The following is an 18,043-nucleotide window of genomic DNA, read 5'->3' on the forward strand; positions in this document are numbered from 1 at the left end:
TTCTGTTGGAGACTGACCTGTGCCTGAACACACGCTAATTCCAATCTCTCTGACCACAGACAGGGAAACCTGATGTATCTTTGGATGCTCCAGCTGGCTTTGGCTGGTGGAACTGTAATTGCTGAACATCTCGAAATGGCATTACTTTGGCATCTGTTCAAGAAAGCACCTACTCACACAGGGCTCCCCCACACTCAGCAAGTGTGTCTCCACACAAAGCCAAGGTGTGAGCTGAGCATGAGTAATTGCCCATGCATTTGCTCTCACCCAACTGGTGCAACAACAATTGTGGCTATTAAAGGGAACCAGTTTATTGACTGCTGTTTGCAAAAGCAACAGATGGTTTTCACAGATCCCTTGCCCTTCCCATAGCCTTCACCACCTCCTCCTCTTCCTCCCTCCCCACCGCAGGTTTCTGCCTCCTGGTACCGCACAGCTTGGCAAACAGATGCAGTTGCTTATTGCAACAAGAGGGCGGGACAATATTTGTCTTCTTCTGTTTAAATCAACTATTGGCTGTATTTAGTTCTCTCCCATAAGGAGGCGATGGTGTACATCAGTGACCAGTCTCTGCTCCCACACTCCACTGTGCAGGTCACCCACCACTGGTATCAGCCCCTCCTATGATGGAGCTGTGGCTTGTTAAGCCAGTAATATGCAGCAATGTCACACCTGCAGTTGGTACAAGGCACGTGCAAACACCCTTTCCTGAATCAGGAATGTTGGGAGTTGGTGGAGGCCAGGTTGCAACACAAAGCCAACGCCAATGTGCACAAATCCACATGAAAATATTGTCTTTCTGCCCTGCTTCTCAGGGAGGTCACCAGTTGATCCAAACTTTAGCTGTTTTCAACCTTCCCTATTCCTCACTGTAATTTCACCCAGACTAATATTTCACTTCTTGTGTGGGGAGCAGCTTCACAGGGCAGGGTGGTGTTTAGGTTGCAGCTTTACACACAAAGGTAGTACCAGGTTTAGAGGTTCTCACTTTCTTTTGTGCTGGACACATGTTGCCCCTTCTGCTGTGCCAGAACAATTGTTCAGAGATGCAATTCCACAATCAATTGCAATCACACACCTGAGCAAGAGCCTCCTTGAACTGAGGCTCAGTCGTTAGAAACAAAATGAAAACACTCAGAAAGCTGTTGTGCTATGAAACCTTGCAGGCCAGAAACACCACTCAGCACTTGGGTCCTGCTGGGTGTAAGACCCATGTTCTTGCTTTGCTTTCAACAAAAGTCATGTTGAAGCTGAACTAAACAAAGGAGGTAGTGAGGAGGATGGTATGACTTTAACATCTTGTGTCCTCTGGGGAGAGAGCCACTACTGTGGGATCCTGTGCATGCTCTTTTATTGCCAGAAAATAACCCAAAACATTGGGATTAGACTAAAGAACGGAAAACAAACTTCCTATGACTGCATATATGAAAAATGCTATCTTTTCCACCTCATTCAAAAGCATCCCTCTTCAGAACAATGTTTAAGTACTTGCTTAACCTCAGGAAACTTTCGTCAACACATGAAAGTCAACAGGACTTGCAAGTCCAAGATGAAAGTTACAAAAGGATTTATAAATGCTGTCCGGAATAAGGATTGATTTAATCACATGCAGAAGTGATTTCCTGAATAGAGTCCTCTCAACTTAAGCTAATACTATGTTATTCTGTGTAAGGCAACCATGCTTTTCATTTGGTCTTATGTATATTGTTATCAGAACCAGATCAGTTCTAACAAAGAACATCTGACTTGAACAGTTTTGAATACCAGACACTAAATTCCTAAAGTAATTTTTAAAAACTAAATGACAGGAAAGCTCTTAGCCAGCTAGACTGCCAGAAAAATGACTGGCTTAAGTATTACATTCTGTTGTTTTGAGTTGATTTATCAGTTCCTTTGCAGTTGAACAATTAACCTTTATTTATCAAAAACATTTCACTGGTCACATTTTTGGACAAGCAATTGGACAGTTGCTCACAGATCTTTTAATGTGTTAAAAATGTAATGCTGTGTGTGTATTTTGCTTCCAAAGTATATTATAATGGAAAGTCACTGAAAGGTGTGCATTCTTGTGTTAGCTGGGTGACTGAGCCTCACTGACTATGAAGATTAGTTATTTTTCACATGATAAGATTGTGCATTAAGCAGCTTGTAAGTTTGTTGGATTTAAGCATCAATCTAATTTTCTGCCCCTGGTATCTGCTTAAAGATTACCACTAAAAAAAAGAATTCAGCTAATAATTTCCAAGAACATGTAATGAAGAATGCATTTTTTTGTTTACTGTTGGTGACCTTTTCTCTGGAGGCCTCTTCAGCCCCTTGCTTTCAGTGTAAGACCTGAAGTTTGGAAGAGGGATGTCTCTGTGTCTGCTTTTTGAGTCAGCTTTTGCATTTGTTTTTCCTGAGGTGATTTGTGTCCCACATGACCCTCATGAAACTTGGGCTATGGGCAGGGATCACAAAATAGCTATGACAGTTTCTCTCATGTTGTGCTTAGCCAAGAGTTCAGCCTGATGACCTCAGTTAGACAGGAATATTTATGGTGGAGTCAGGTGTGTCCCTTCATGCCATCCTTCCGTCTCTAGGAAACATCTGAGTTATGTCCTTCTGGAGATTAAGAGGCAATGACTTTGCTCCCAATTCCAATCCAATGCCAAGGAGGTATTATATCCAAGAGCTTGCTCTCTTGCTCAGGTTTCTTGAGAACTGTGTTCTTAGCCTCTGTCCTACTGGCCCACAGCTTTGCCATGCAGGTCTGTAATCTGGGTAGCCAACTCTTTCTTCAGCTGCCATTGAACATTGTTGTGTGAAACTAGCAGTTTTATAGCTACTTTTAGCAACTCAGGGGAAAAAGCAAGTCAGAATGGCAATATCCTGGAGTCGAGTCTCTATCAACCTTCTCTCAATATCACAGACCACAGAGCATCAGCATGGATATCTCACAGAGCTCCGAATCTGCAGGAATTCACCTCTTCTAGATAGACTAAGGTAAGTAGTGGTTCACAAATGTAGTAGTTTAACTGTGAAAATCCTTTAAGCACAACAGAACATGTCAAAGGAACATGCACTATGTCACACTGCACAATTTCTGCTTGCCTTTACAGAGCCTGTGGGGACTGAGGGTTCTGCACACTGGTGTTTGATGTGGTTTGGTCCAGTCTGGTAGAATCAGTAGCTTCACTCCTGTCCAGATCCTAAACTGGCAGTTAAAAAATAAGCCTCTTCAGCAAAACTCTGCTTCCCACTTTCTTTCCTCATTTCCTCAGGCTTGGAAATTCCCATGTAAGTCTGTCCGAGGAGGCTCCTGTTGGTGTAAGCACCATCTTACTGTCTTACACCATAGAGATTTCAGGCTCAGTCTTAAAATCTGTGCCTGCTGGTATAAGCAGCTCTCTCGGAATATGTCTGCAAGCCTACTCTCATGACACATTTCACAATTCCTCACCAGCACAGAGTTAGGAGGGCATTTGAGAACTGCCATGACATTCAGGAGTTCTCCAACAACACCAGAAAGTGCAGACACATAAATCAATGGAGCAGAGACAGAACTGGGTGGTAAAAACATATTTCAAAACAAAAGGTTCAACAGGATCTAGACAGAGCCAGCGCAAAACAATGTGGAGAAACAGTTTACACTGATTTATTGTAGCTTTTCAAAATGCAAGCCCTCACCAAGAATAACTCAGGAGTTGTCTAATACAGAGAAAAGACAGGAAGGAAACTTCAGGTGGGGGTGGGAGGGAAGGAATTATTGGATCCTTTAAATTGCATGGCTCTGGATAAATCTCTGCAAAGTTAACATTTGAGACCAGCTGTATTTTGTTTCAAGGAAGCTTTGAAGTAATATTTTAGGGGACGTGAGGCTGAGATCAGAGTTGAAATGCATGGTGTGTAGCTTAAAACCCGTGGGCCGGATCTTCCCACCCCTTTCTCGGATAAATCTGAGGAGGAGGGATTCTAGGGTTACATGGACTGCCTCGGGGAGCCAATCCTCCACTTTGATATCAGAGATGGGATTTTCCTTGGCAAAACTGACTGCCAGACCTGCTGCTTTGAATCTACAAGGAAGACAAGATCCCTGGAGACACAGGCAGCCCAGGGTTGGAGCTGCACTTCCCTCTTGCTGCTGCCCTTCTACAGAACACAGGAATCCTTGAAAGAAGAATTACAACTTCTGTTTCCAAAGAGGGAAGGTGTAGGCATTGCCACACACACAGGACTGAGGAAGAGATGAGGTTGGGGGAGCGTGGGCAGAACTGCCCCAGGGCCTGACTGGGAGGAAGGCTGGAATTGGACATCCTGGTCCTGTACTTTGCTCTGCTTCAGCCCTTCTTCGGTACAAGGGCTACAAGAGAGATAAAATGGAGGTCAGATCTCCTAAGGGGAGCTACAAGGATAGATGCACAAAACAGTCAGTATCTTTCTAAAAAAACTGTGCAAAGCACAGCTGCAAAATTCAAGTCAATCTGAAATCACACCCCAAATTTTTAGAACAGCTTTAGGGTGTGAAGAAAAGTTATGCAAAGAAACAAAAGAGTTTCTGGTACAGATCCCCTTGGAAATCAGGAAAAATAAAATACTTCTGGTTAATTTTATTAAAAATTCATGTTGACTTGGAAGCAAAGCTACTGCAGATGGAAGGTGGCTGCAGGACCACCATTCTCAATGGAGAACCAACAGACAGGGAGTAAGAGCAAGAACAGTTTTCGCAGACTCCCCTTCCTCTTTCATGGACTTGCACTGAACCTCTAATGATTTCCAAAGGGACAAAAATTACTGTTTAGCCAGTCATGTGGCAGTTTCTTCTTGAAATCAAAATGCAGGCACTGCCTGGTGAGCCAAAGCCTTGGAAAAAGAAAGTCCCATGTAATGAGACAGACTGTCCTTACAAGGCATGAGAAGGCTGCTGTTAAAGGGCCAGAAGCTTCTTCTGCACAGTTACTGTTGCTTAAACTCAGCACTACACACTAGTTCAGTACTAGATCCGTTCACTAAACCAAAAAGGTTTTTTTTTTTTAATATAAAAGTATGTCTCTGCTTCAAAGCAGCTGTGCAAAGCCAGTTCCTTTTTACTGAGCTCGCTTGCAGTCTTGGCACATTCAGAACACTGGCACCTGTTCAGTGACAAGTCACTACTGCTGCTGTAAGTTCATAGCCTGACAAATCCAACTCAACTCTAAAAGACCAGGGAGGCTTTCTAGAAAGGAACAAGGTGTGCTTCACTAACAGATCAACTCAAGCCATGTAAAAATGCTCCCTGTGTGACATCCCAGCCCCATTTTGACAATTTAATCTCACCCTTCAGCATAGAACAGAAGATGAAAATAGATAGCAGTATGCCTGTATTGAGGTGGGGAGTTCTAGATGACCCTCTGTAGCTTTCAAATTATGGAAATTATTTTATTTAATAAAGCCAGAGGGATCTCTGGTTTGGTCCACACAATTACTTGCTAACTTCAAGTCCTTAGTAACATGTTTGTTTGCTTGGTTATTTTCAAATATTTGTTAAGAAGGGCTCATGGTTTGAGACAAATAATCAAGTGCTGCAGAGAACACTACATCTAAATGTTAAGCATCATTTGCTAAAGCCCTCTAAGACAAGTCTGCAGACTTCTTCTGACTTCAGTTTTTTCACAAGGTATTTCTGATGCAGGACATCACTATTGGTCTGAACCTGGGCACATCAGAGGTCCTTCAAAGTCAATCTCCCCACAAAATTTATGGTTTTCTAAAATGTGATGTCCATGTTTTATTCTCTACCATGACTGTGATCACCTCCATTCTCATGTTGCTATTTCAGGAGCGGATGGTACAGACAACTCATGACAAGCAATACTGAAAAAGGTACTAAAGGAAGAATTCAACTCATCACCTCAGCACCTGTGCAAGGAAGAGGCTGAAAAGTGCACACCTGGCACAAGGAGTCAGAGCATTTCCAAGCTATTCCTTGCCATAAAAACTGCATGACCGAAGTACTTTGATCAGGTATTTTGGGCTTATGTGGGCAAATCTTCACTAGCTCAGAATCACAGAATGGTTTGGGTTGAAAGTGATCTTGAAGATCACCTAGTTCCAACCCCCCACCACGGTCAGGGGCACCTTTCAGGAAGAGAGCTGTGAATAAAGAAGGAGCAAGAAAAGAGATGACACCTTACCTGTTCTGTAAACTCAAAATAGTATGTTATTATTACTTTTTAATAAAACACTGAATGTACAATTCCCAATTGTATGGCAATGGTTTAAAGAAAAACTTCAATTCCCTGACATACTTAGACTTAATAGCACTGTTTGTAGCCAGGCAATCCCACCCGTAATGTGCAACTCTTGATTGCTTCCTGCACTAAGTCAATTGCCAATTTTGTCAGCAGTCCTCTGTGTTGGCAGAGATCTTAATTGGTTATCCTTAACTAACTGATGAACTCATTAAAAGTTCAAATGTCACAGGTAACCCGAGTCTCCAAGTTGCCAATCTTTTTCCGCCTGATTTTCCAAAAGTTGGATGGAATTATCCCATAAACTTAGAGACAGAAACTTGAGGATTGATTTCCTAATCATAAAGTGCTTATGTATATTTTAACATATTTTGAGATTAAACACATTAATTTCCAATGAAATCTTGGCACATCCCAGAGCTGCACTTCAGCCCTGCCCAGTTATGAGAGGAATCTTTACAGTGAGTCTTTACAGGCTCTGTCAAAATCAATATCAGGAGCTATTCCTCTGGGAAATCAGGAATGTCACAGGCAAAACATTTGCCAAGGCTTTGAGCTTGTTCCAATTAATTTACTATTCCATGTTTGCTGTAGACCTGAGGTAGGAAGGAAAGTTGAATGCAAGCAGCTAAATGTGAGACATGGAAGGCTGCTGAGACAGTGATCACTGCAACATGGGCTTTAAAGGCTGAAATGTTTATTCACATTTTGAATCAAATTAAATTTTAATCACAGGTGAGGTGCAACAGTTTACCTACAGACGACTTGAAAGTTAACAAACAGATACAGACTTCAGTCTATGGCTGCCAAATCCAGATGAGTTATTTCTTGGCTGCACTGAGCTAATCTGTGTGTCCAAAGACTTTAGCTACTGAAGGTTTGGTTCCAAAAATGTTCTTTCATTTCTAGCATCCAGGCATCTTCACCTCTGGCAGTGAGGGCTGCCATGCTAACATAAATAAAGAACCTACCTGCCATGAGTTTTAATCACTGTCCTGTTGATTTGCTCTCAAAAAGGGCCAGATGTAACAGCTTTAAGCTCCAAAATGTGAATGGGGTCCTGGCCAGCCTGGGGTGCAACTACTAAAACAAGGATGAGCGGTAAGAATAAAATAAAAGAGTATTTAGTTAGATAAATACTTGGCTGCAATCACTTTAGCTACAGGCAAAGAAAGCTAAAGGCATGTGGGATGTCTTTTCTGCAGAAAAGCTTAAAATAGAAAAGGAAATCAATACTCATTTACAGTATCTGGCAGCCACTGAACCAAAACATATATGTACACCTACAGACGAGCAGAAATAACAACATTTATTTAAACCACAAGCTGTTATTCTGCTGCAGAAATGCTGTGTTTTATGTGGAGTGCTTTACCAGAGGCTGTACCACATATTTCTGACCATTTCAAAAAAGCATCAGCAATATCAAGAGCAAATACTTTCAATACCACAGTTATTAACCCCACCACTGCCATGCCAGCTCCGACTCCTTCAATTCCAGCAAAGAAGGAGTCAGAGATGATGTCTGAGCTAGCAGCATGGAAGATGTTTTGCCTTTCCTCCCGACTTTCTCTTCTGCCAACTTCCAAGACATGTGCTGGATCACATGTGAGGGGTGCACCTGTCACAGCCTGCCATGGGAATGGGAAGAGCTCCATCAGCTCTACTGCTGCAGCACAACACCAGGGTGGCTCAAGGCATCGGAGACACGGAGCTCCCATATGAGGCTGGAACCATTGCATGTGTCGTGTGGGACCTGGGGCAGGAGAGAGCCCCGAGTTCTGTGGCTGTGAGGCAGGGATGGGGTTCACTGGAGCACTGTGCCTGTGCCCTGCATGGTGCCCAAGAGCTGGCGGGGCCGTTTGGAGCAGCATAGGTTTGGAACTGCCTGCAGGATGGTGGGTCTGCTCCAGCAGCGACACATCTGAAAATATTCTGGGTTCAGCAAAATGTAAACAAGCCTTGATGGTGCATGTAGTTGTGCTGAGGGATCTGATCACCACTCCTAAAGCAACAGGAGAATGTGCACAGCAGGAAGAAAACCTCTGACGGGCAGAACCCTTAAATGGTGCTTCAAAAGGGAAACATACACCTGTGTGTAAGAATGAGGCAATGTTTCCACGATGTAAAACTAAGATCCTCAAAGGGAGGAACAGTGTTTAACAAATCAACATTCCCCAAACACTGAAAGTGAAATGAAATGTAAACAAAGTGAGTCTGCTGATTGCTTTTTTTTCCCCATTCCCCAGCTCTGAGAAATGTGACCAGTAAATAAACAGGATAAATAATAACAACAGCTGGCTTTTGTACAACACTCCTCATTCAGAAAACCCAAAATGCTTTACAGAGGATGCAACTAGGCCACTTGTAGAGTCACATAAGGCAGAGATGAATGGCACCTCAAGAGATCCTCTGATCCATTACCCTGTCCCAAGCAAGGATCAACCTTTTCTCCCACTGCTACACAAACTGAAGTACAGAGGTAAAAAGCCTTGCCCACAGCATGCCAGGGGCAAGAATGGACACACAGCATGAGGCAAAACATGACCCTACAGCAGCCAGCAGGAGTTCAACAGCAGAATTCAAGATGTCAAATGTGGGTTTCCTGTGCTACATGCACGGGGCCACACTGAACCTGGAAAAAAAATTTTTAAAAAGCTTTCTGCCTTAATGAATTTGTGGGCATCAAATAATGTCATAGAGGTGCTCCATGCATTTTCAGAACAGCCTGGGTTGAGATGTTCCCTGCCCCTTGTCTGCAGTGGGCCAGAGGACGACTGAATGCTGATTGCCTGTATATCTTTTTAATAACATGAGATCGTGAATGCTGCTCAGAATACAGTTTTTAATATAATAATAAAAATACATAATATATAATAATATACAATATATTATATAATAATAAATTTTTTCAAATATTGTAGATTAGCTCTCACACAAAATTGAAAAAATGAAGAAAAAGCTTAACCATTAAGTCAGTAGATGTTATCTCTACTGCAATTTAATTACTTACAGCTTCCCCATCACTCCTCAGGCCTTTCGCCTAGCAAATTAAGCCACCATAGATTTCTGGAATTTGACAGTTGAATTTGAAACCCCACTGAGATAGTTTTGAAAATAAAAGTAAAAAGTACATTGAAAAATTATAAAAATAAGCACATCTTGCCAGCTGGTGAACCAGCTAACCTGCTGACAACTATAGCAAATTAAACCAACTTTCTGTTCTAAGGAAAGGCCAAAGATTTAAGTTTTATTCCCTCAGTCTGCAAGCTTCAAGCTTGAACAAGGAAGAAAAAAACATATAGAGCAAGTTCTTTTACCATAGGTCAGATAGACAGCTCAAAAAGATCAGTAATCTTTCTTGCATAGCAAATCTATAGCAGTTTGTACATTTTTTCCTTACCCTTCTGAACACAACACTGGAGCAAACAATTACTGCTAAATGTTTGGCTTTAGCCCAGTTGTCAATATTTTGTTCCCTTTTTTCTTCCTATCCTTTCTTTTCAATGATTGCTGCTGTGACCATTTACCTGTAGCTGAACTGCAGAGAACTAATGCATCACTCAGTAGATTTTTTCTAATATCTCTCTTCAAACATCAAGTCCTCTCCAACCACCAGCTCCTCAAGGAATAACTTACTTTCTCTGGCAACTTTTGTCTAGTGACTCCAACCTCAATTTGTATCACTTGGATGGATGACTACACCCAATTTTAGACAAGGAAATAAAAGTACAGTAAAATTAAGAGTCTGATTCTGTAAATCACTGGTCATTGTGTCACTGCCTAATGACTGTCTTGACCATGTGTTTTGCCTGTTCTCTGCTCCTCATTGGCTTCTTTATTCTGTTTTCTGACACTAAATTCTCTAGGTCTAGCAAGCTGTCTTTGCTATCACTCAGTATGGGAGGGTTCAGAGGCTCCCATCATCAAGGGAGCGCCTGCCAAACAGAAATGAAGACAGCTCCTGGCGGGAGAGCCAGTGTCTGTCATGCAGAAGGGGAGACACTTTCATGCATGTTGAAGTACTCATGAAGTTTGTTGTTACTCAAGGTCTTGGGACATTGAAAACTGCTACATGTCTGCTACTGCTAAAATAATTATTCCCTTCAGGCACAAACGTACTGCATCTCTCTAGGGGAAACAAACACATTCCCAAGCAGAGAAAGACCAACACCTACCCCATCTCCTGTGACTCGCTGATGGGACATCCTGTAAAAGTGTGCTTGGAGGCAGCTAAATCTGACTGCATCACTTTGGCCACCAGGACAGCCTCCACCAGCTGTGCCCTTCCTGTCTCCAAGGCCACACTTCAGTGCCACTGTCTAGGCAGTGAGTCTGGTCAGCTTTGAGACACCTTTCTGACACCACCACCCAGTGACTCCCCCGTGTCTGGTAGCTGTAGATGATGTTTATGGTTGGGACTAGCCCAAGGTTGGTATTTGGGTTTGCTGTACCAGTACTTTTTTTTTCAGTTAACATAAGTGAAATTTTATGGGTCTGCAAGAGGAAACCCTAGAGGAGATATAATTTTAATGATGTCTAAAACTTTACTTACCCTGGTGCTGCTAATTTCTTCCTTCCTATTATGGATAATAAGCCATACTGATATAGCGTCGGAATGTCTGTACTGGTAGAGTACAGGACAGGGATGTATGAGTACAGTAAAGGATATAACTGCCTAAGCACATCTTAAGGAATCTCTTGGGCAAGGTGCAATGCTATCTCCTTGGATATCTAGGATAATCAGCCATTTGCTATCAGGGTTGTGTCACATCTTTTGGATAAGGGACAATAGGAGGTTTAAAACACTGATGGCTTCCATTCAAGTGGAAGCACATTAGGACAATGTGCTTCTGGACCTAGGGAAGGCAACTCAGCCAAATGTGTCTGCAGGGACAGCTCTTAGAACAATGCAATTTCCCTACAAGAACAAAGAGATCAGATCACCCTGGCTCTGAAAAGCACGAAGTCACAGCAGCTTGAAGGGAACTTGCAAGGCCAACTCCTCTGCTACAGGCATCTAGAAAAAAATACCCTCCTCTACTCGGAACACCTACACCAGCCAACTCTTGCTGTAGACATATTCATGGTGACCTAAAAGAGCTGCTGTGTGTTCCCAAGGGATGTTCAAGAGTGCTGGAGAAATTGAAGCAAGGAACTGTGTGCAGCTGTTTTATTATTTTGACTAAACCTACATATTTCTTGTACTAGTGAAGTAAAGTGCTCTTGCATCTGGAACCCTGATAAGATCAATGAGTTTGTCTGCTTCAGCTATGGCATCACTGTAAACAAAGAGCTGGTTTGAAGCAGGGGTCAGTGCAGGGTCTGCTAAGGATAAACAGACCTGGAGGGACTGGCAGGTCTCTAATTGCTGAGTGACCAGAGAGGGGATCGGTCAGAGCCATGGCACAAAGCCAGTACTGATCATCACACCTGCATTCCAATTAAAAGCACATGAACTGTTTGCATGAGAGAAGCAAGGTTTGCTTATCATTCAGTCTCTGGCAGAATAATGAGCAGAAAATGAGTTTTGCAATACAATCTCAAGACCGTTTCTCTTTTTTTCTCCTATTTCTACCTCTCCCTCTGATATTCACCATGCTGCACAGCACCGTTTCCAATTCATCAGGTGGCACGCTGAGAACCAACACTGATTTTGCTTCTTTTGCGGCTCCCAGGATCAGGATGAAATTTTACTGCTTTGAGACTCACAACAGGGAACTCCAAAAGTCACCCTGTTTCCAGACACCAATGTCACAAAATTGTACACCTGTGCTCAGAAGCTGATCCTAACAGTGGAACAAGCAAAAGGGGTGGTTTAATTACAGTTGTTATTCCATTTGTTATTCTCCTTTTTCCTTGGGTTCTGTGTAATAAAGGCAGGTTTAGATTTGCTTCCGTAGAACATTCCTGTGGAGACTGAAAAAAAATTATCCTACTGAAGAAACCTGTTGGAAGTACCTACAGCAAGAACCAAAGCTGTTCTCCTGTCTTTCAGAGAAGACAGGAGAAGCTGGTTTGCTAATTTGCCCATCCTCTGAAGCTGCATAAGGAATCATAAAAGGATGCCCCTATTCACAGTGAATAACAGTCACATGGAGCAAAGAGAACAGAGGCATTAAAGGAACACATACATGGCTGATGAATAGAAGGGAGGCTTTAGAAACTCGGGCAATAGCAATACAGCAAGCAAAGCCTGGAATGTTGATTTGACAATGATCATTGTTATTTCCCTTTGCAGTGTGTGTGATGTGATCAGACACACAGAGGGAGATGAATTCATCCTATGACAAACTGTGCTGACATAAGTCACTTTGTAGCACACAGATTTGGCATTAATTTGAAGTTGACCTCATTAGCACAAACAAAGTGCTCTTCAAGAGTGACGCTGAATTAGAAACTCCTTCAAGTATCTCTAGACACTAAAACCACACACTGTAATTAAAGATATTATAATCAGTGACTTGACTCTCTTTGCTTTGACTTCACTTTGGTTTATTTATTTATTTATTAATTCATTTTGGAAAGGTCTGAAAGTCAAATTCAACTTTGTCATCTGCTCCTGCTGGGAGCTGTGCTGATCTTCTGGAAATGCTGTGGAGTTGCTGGTAATGAGATGCCAAAGCCATCAAGCAATATTTACAATTTGAGGGCCAGTTCAAATACAAATGCAGTTTGTATTTCTGCACCACAGGCACATCTGCAAAATCCTTGGGGAAGAGAGAAATTTATTTTCTCCTTATTGGATTGGCCTTTAATTTCTAAGAAGTCAGAATGAATGACAGGCATTTTTCATAGAGTAAAACAAATGTAAAAAGCAAATAGAAAAGTGGGTGCTTTTTGCTTGTTTAATTTTCTATTTTTAATCACACTTGCTGGGTGTAAAAATGAAAGAGCTCCTACAAAGGCACTGTTTACTCAGACAATTGCAACTCTGTTTACTTAAACTGTGGTCATGATGCCTAAAGTTGAGGCAACCCATTCTAGTGTACATTAACAATCGACCAGGAATGCATCTGTGACCCACGTGTCTCAGTTTCAGGCAGACCACTTCAGCTGCTGGCAATCATCTATGAGATGATCACCTAGAGACCACTATGTGGAGAGACACACAAGCACCATGCCAGACAATGATAGCTGAGGAAGCTCAGGTATCAAGACCTCACGTTTTCAAATACATCCTCTAACTACAAGTGTCTCAACCTTCATCCGCCCAACCTAGAGTGGCTGATCTGCCAGGAGAGACTCCAGCATCACTCTGTCTAAAGTCAGTGGTGGCTGCAGCTATAAGCAGCTCTGGGTCAGCTGGCTCAGCTCTGGAAAAAACTACTCTGGGTCAGTAAATTTCACAGGGTTTACCTGAGGTCAAGCAGAGGGACTAAAAGTGTCCCAGAAGAAAGCATTTATGCTTATCTAAACAGTGAAGAATGGAGAAGGAAGCATCCAGAAAAAGCTATGGGTATAGGAACAGAAAGGAAAAGAAGGTAATCTCTCAAGCTCTCCAGGCCCTTTAGAGGCCTCAAAGGAAACATCCTGACTTCTCCTCCCAACTTTCCTTCCCCTTCCTCATCCCACCCCTATTCTTAGCAGTTTTGTCTGAGAGCTGGGAATAGAGAATGGTTCCTCAATTTCTCACCTCCTCATATTTAGACTCAGAGTTCTCAGGTTTTAACCTTGCATGGAGCTGCTGTTTCTGTTTACACAATTACTGCTTTCCCATTGAGTAGGGTTTCTTTGGCTACTGGGACATGGTATAGGCATGAGATCAATCCTGTTTGGTACAAATGATTTAATTCCTCCAAAAAACATTACATAGTCCTGAAAATGCCCTGCCTTGTCCAAGTCTTGTGTTGCACTCAGTAGTAAGCACTCAGTGCCAAAGAGTTACCCGATTTCATTCTCCACAAATCCTGCTGTTGACACAAAGCATGGAAACGACACCAGAACATTCTGCTTTTTCTCCCCTGCTGCATTCAACAAGACCACTTAATTACACTTTAAGATGGAACTGGCTCAACAAGTTGGGCAGCTTGCAGGGCTGTTGACCAGGAAGCTGCGTCTGCACTGCTGCCAGCAGGCAGCAAGAGAAGACAACACCCAGTCTCCAGCTCTGCTGTTGGGAGTGACTTCCCACCCGAAAAACAAGTGGAAAACACTGTCTTTCTCCTTCCTTAATGCCATTACTACCTACTCCATCTACCCCATCTAATCATTATGACATCTGAGTGCCTTTGTGTGTCAGCTTCCTGTGAAGTAATCACCTAAATCCCCCTCTGAAACAAAGCGGACCCTGCTGAGGAACTCACAATAGGTGCCTTTCACTGGCAGGACAACCTTGGCCTCGGTGGCACTTATAACAAAGCTTCCATATGTGCACCAGTATGGGCTGATCAGTCGGATCAACACCACACAGGATCAGAGCCTGGGTATTTGTGAGTACGAAGTAATAAAGCCTCACAAAATTTCCCTCTCTTCTTGAAAAACAGTTGTTTGTTGTTTGGGGTTTTTTTTGTTTGTTTGGGGTTTTTTTTTGTTTTGTTTTTTAAAATATGCTATAGCATATCAATCTGCCACAGCCTTTATCCACCTTTGTGGGGCTGTTCAAGGAGATAAAAGAGAAGCACCAGCTCCAAGGGGTGATGTCTGTCAGTTGTCCCAACTTTCAGAGACTGCCTGGCCATTGTCTGCTCTTCGACCCCAGGCTAGGGCTACTTTTTAATTTTTCCTTTGGCAGATATCCCGGGTTTTCCCCCTCCCTGGGGGTGGGATCAAGGACGGTAAGTTCTATTCTAACAGAAGACAAGTCAATGATAACCTTTGGGCATCTGCAGTGAAGAGGTATTTCTGTAGCCCTAGCTGGGATTAGACACATAATGGATCAATGAAAGATCCCACCGTTTGACCGTTATAGCATCATTCATTAGCGTTAAGATTTGAACCTGAATCAACAATTGAGTTAGAAGATTGAAAGAACTGCCTTCAATGCTTGAAATAAATTGTAACGGGCCTGTAAAAGTCCCCTGAGCTGTCTTTCTCTCCCTATACATATATATAGAGATCACTTTTGCTGAACATTTAAAATTAGATGAAAGTTGCTGAGCTTCTACACAGGAAGCAGAAAAGCAGAGGTTCTTATGAGAAGTGACGGGGGAAAAATATTGTATTTTTGGTCTGCCTATAAATGCACTTCAAGGGCATTCTTGACTGTAGGATCCAGGCACTGACTTGTTATTCAGTCACTTACCATCTCTCTCATACGTAACAATGCATGAAGAGCTAATAATAAACAGTACACCCCCTCCTTATACACAAACACGCAAACACACACACACATGCATGCACTCAGGAACTACTTGTAAATGAGCAACACTGATTCCATCCACTTCTGTTGTCGCAAAACTAGGGCAAGCTCACTCTCAATTAACTGCTTGGTGCACAGAGCTCTAAAAAAAATTAACTACCCAGAGGACTTAGACACCAAGTTTTAACTCTCAGCTCTTTATCATCCTTTCATTTCTGGAACAAAGACCCATCCTCTCACTACTAATTTTGTAAAAAATCAAACACAAAAAAAAGCAATTCCACAACTGGGTGTTGAAGGTTATGGGTAGTTAATGATTAATTGGCATTATAATACAAGACAGCCTGGTTTCACAGTAGAAGCTTAGTTTCATAGCGTTTGTTTTGTGTAGAGGAAATCTTCAGGTTGGCACAAAGATTGTGTAATGCCTCGGTGCCAAAAACTTTCCCCCTTGTTTCTGAAAGGCAGTGAGTAGAAGTAACTCGAAAACTCTAAAATGGGCCAGGTGATCTTAAACCAGACCCCTGTGCTACAGCCCAACCAGTGTGATGGAGTCGTGGTGAGGTAACTGTACTGTCCTCCCCTCTGGGGACAGGGTACTTCAGTGCTTGTCCACCCTCTGTGTTACCTGGGTGCTCACCCAGCCCTATGTTATTCCCATTGTCCCCTAGTTTTGTAGCCATAAAAACCAAGGCCAGCTAACTTGGACCTGTATCCCTCTCTCAGTGCAGTTGCAGATTCGGACACAGGACGACGTCTAACCTGTTGGGTGGTCAAGGATAAAGTTTAACTCCCTACAACAGCTTGAACAACTTTTTCCTGTGACTGTTTTCTAGCTGTATAAAATCAACACAGTTCTTCCTGTTGGCTTACAGAAAAAGAAAACAATAAAACAATATCCAGATTTTTATGAAGTAGGTACCTACATAAATAACTAGTGGCAGCATAAATACATGCCAAGCCAGCAGATACTGGAAGATCATAACTATGGGAGTAGCAGAGATACCTTTCTATAGCAGATCATAATCAGCACAGAAAGCTATTACAGTAAAGGGATTATTTAAATTATGACAAAAATATTAGAAAATTTTCTCTGTCTGGTTCTTTGTCCATGTTTATTACACGGGCCAGCTTTGAAATTGCAGTTGACTGTGAAAAAGCTTCCTAAATCATTTACAAACTATAAATAATTTAAAACAAACCAAACAACGGTCAAAAAACAACGCTGTCAAACATTCTGCCTGTTGCCCTGAGATTTTGGCTACTACTGTTCAAATCAAAGTCAGATGCTGCTGATGTTTCATATGTTGACACTGAGAAACTCAGAAAGAGTGGACATCTCTAAGCCTGTATCCCACCCCTCCCTAACTGCCTGTGCCATTAGTTTAGTTGTTTATTGCTGATGGGCATCAGCCACCTGCCAGAGCCACTCGGTAGCAAACCAAACTGCTAACCAAGCCAGCTGTGCATGGAATGACAGTAACTCCATGTTTTACATCTGTAAGGTTGACTCGAGAAAGTAAACGTTTGGAGAATATGGTCTTTACAGTAGAGGCTCTCTCAGATGAGAGAAATCTCTCTCAGTGGCTCTGTAAAGCTCCATGCAGACAGCCCTGTAATGTCAGTCAAGCTATAAATAATAATTACATGAATAGAGTCTTATTTACTGACAGTAAAAAAGGACATTTGCTTTCAAGTGCTCACCTGGGAGTTGCTGCTGGCTTCCAGTACCTGCAGAAGAGATACTGCCCATCAGCATTGATGATATGGGGCAGGTCCTTGTATGGGATGTTTTGAGGACTCCGCTTTGGCGAACTTTCCTCTGGCATTCTGGAAGAATGACCTGCAAGGTGTTGGAAGAAACAAGACATACTTTAAAACAAGTGAACCAAGATAAAAGCTGATAGCCTGGATAGCCACAGATATTCAAGAAAGTCAATCAAAAGGGCAAGCATCACTGATGGGAGCCTCCCTCCAAAACCCCAGCCAAAGAACCCCCAAAATCTTCGCTTTAAAACAGAGATGTAGCAATGTTTTCATTCAGAAAATGCTCACATTTGGGGGTAGAGCATTGGAGGGGAGGGGGGGGGAAGAAGGGAAAATCAATCCATCACCAGTACTTCATTATAGCTTTCTCTCCCCCACTTCTCCCATCTGTGTTTATTTTGCATCATTTTGTCAAACGGATCCTAAAGAGAATATTTTAACTGCAATCAAGTGCAGATTGTGCAGCAGTCGCTACAGATATGAAAAGGCAGCTGCATAAAAGATTTCCCTCTGCCTGAACATTTCCAAAGAACAGTAGAGGGTACGCAGCAGAGGTATCTGCCACCGTGTCATCATTAAGATCTCCTCTGACATCTCAGACAGGAAGGTGGCGGCGGCAGGGAGCGGAACATTTCCAGGAGAATTTGCCACAAACCTGTTTTCATCCTGTGCAAGGGTTTGCATTCTAGTGAGGAGCCGGCATCGCAAGTCAAACGCAAGCAGATAAGGCTTTTTGCATCTCGCTGCGGAGCCGCGTTCACACCCCGGC

At 42.6% G+C, this 18,043-nt stretch overlaps 1 protein-coding gene across 3 annotated transcripts in view; it reads right to left on the reverse strand.

Annotated features, from left to right (window-relative positions):
* The window catches only part of MGLL (monoglyceride lipase), a 103,137-nt gene that overhangs the window by 43,392 nt on the left and 41,702 nt on the right, over positions 1–18,043 (reverse strand). For 2 of the 3 annotated variants that reach the window (XM_018068466.3, XM_018068465.3), the window contains exon 3: positions 17,212–17,350. In XM_018068466.3, coding sequence (XP_017923955.1) covers positions 17,212–17,350 — 139 coding nt within the window. Of the gene's footprint in view, positions 1–17,211; positions 17,351–17,929; positions 18,038–18,043 lie in introns of those variants that run through there. The other variant, XM_008925298.4, reaches the window with a different exon arrangement.

Source organism: Manacus vitellinus, unplaced genomic scaffold, assembly GCF_001715985.3.
Source record: "Manacus vitellinus isolate BGI_N305 unplaced genomic scaffold, ASM171598v3 scaffold_14_pilon, whole genome shotgun sequence".
NCBI lineage: Eukaryota > Metazoa > Chordata > Aves > Passeriformes > Pipridae > Manacus > Manacus vitellinus.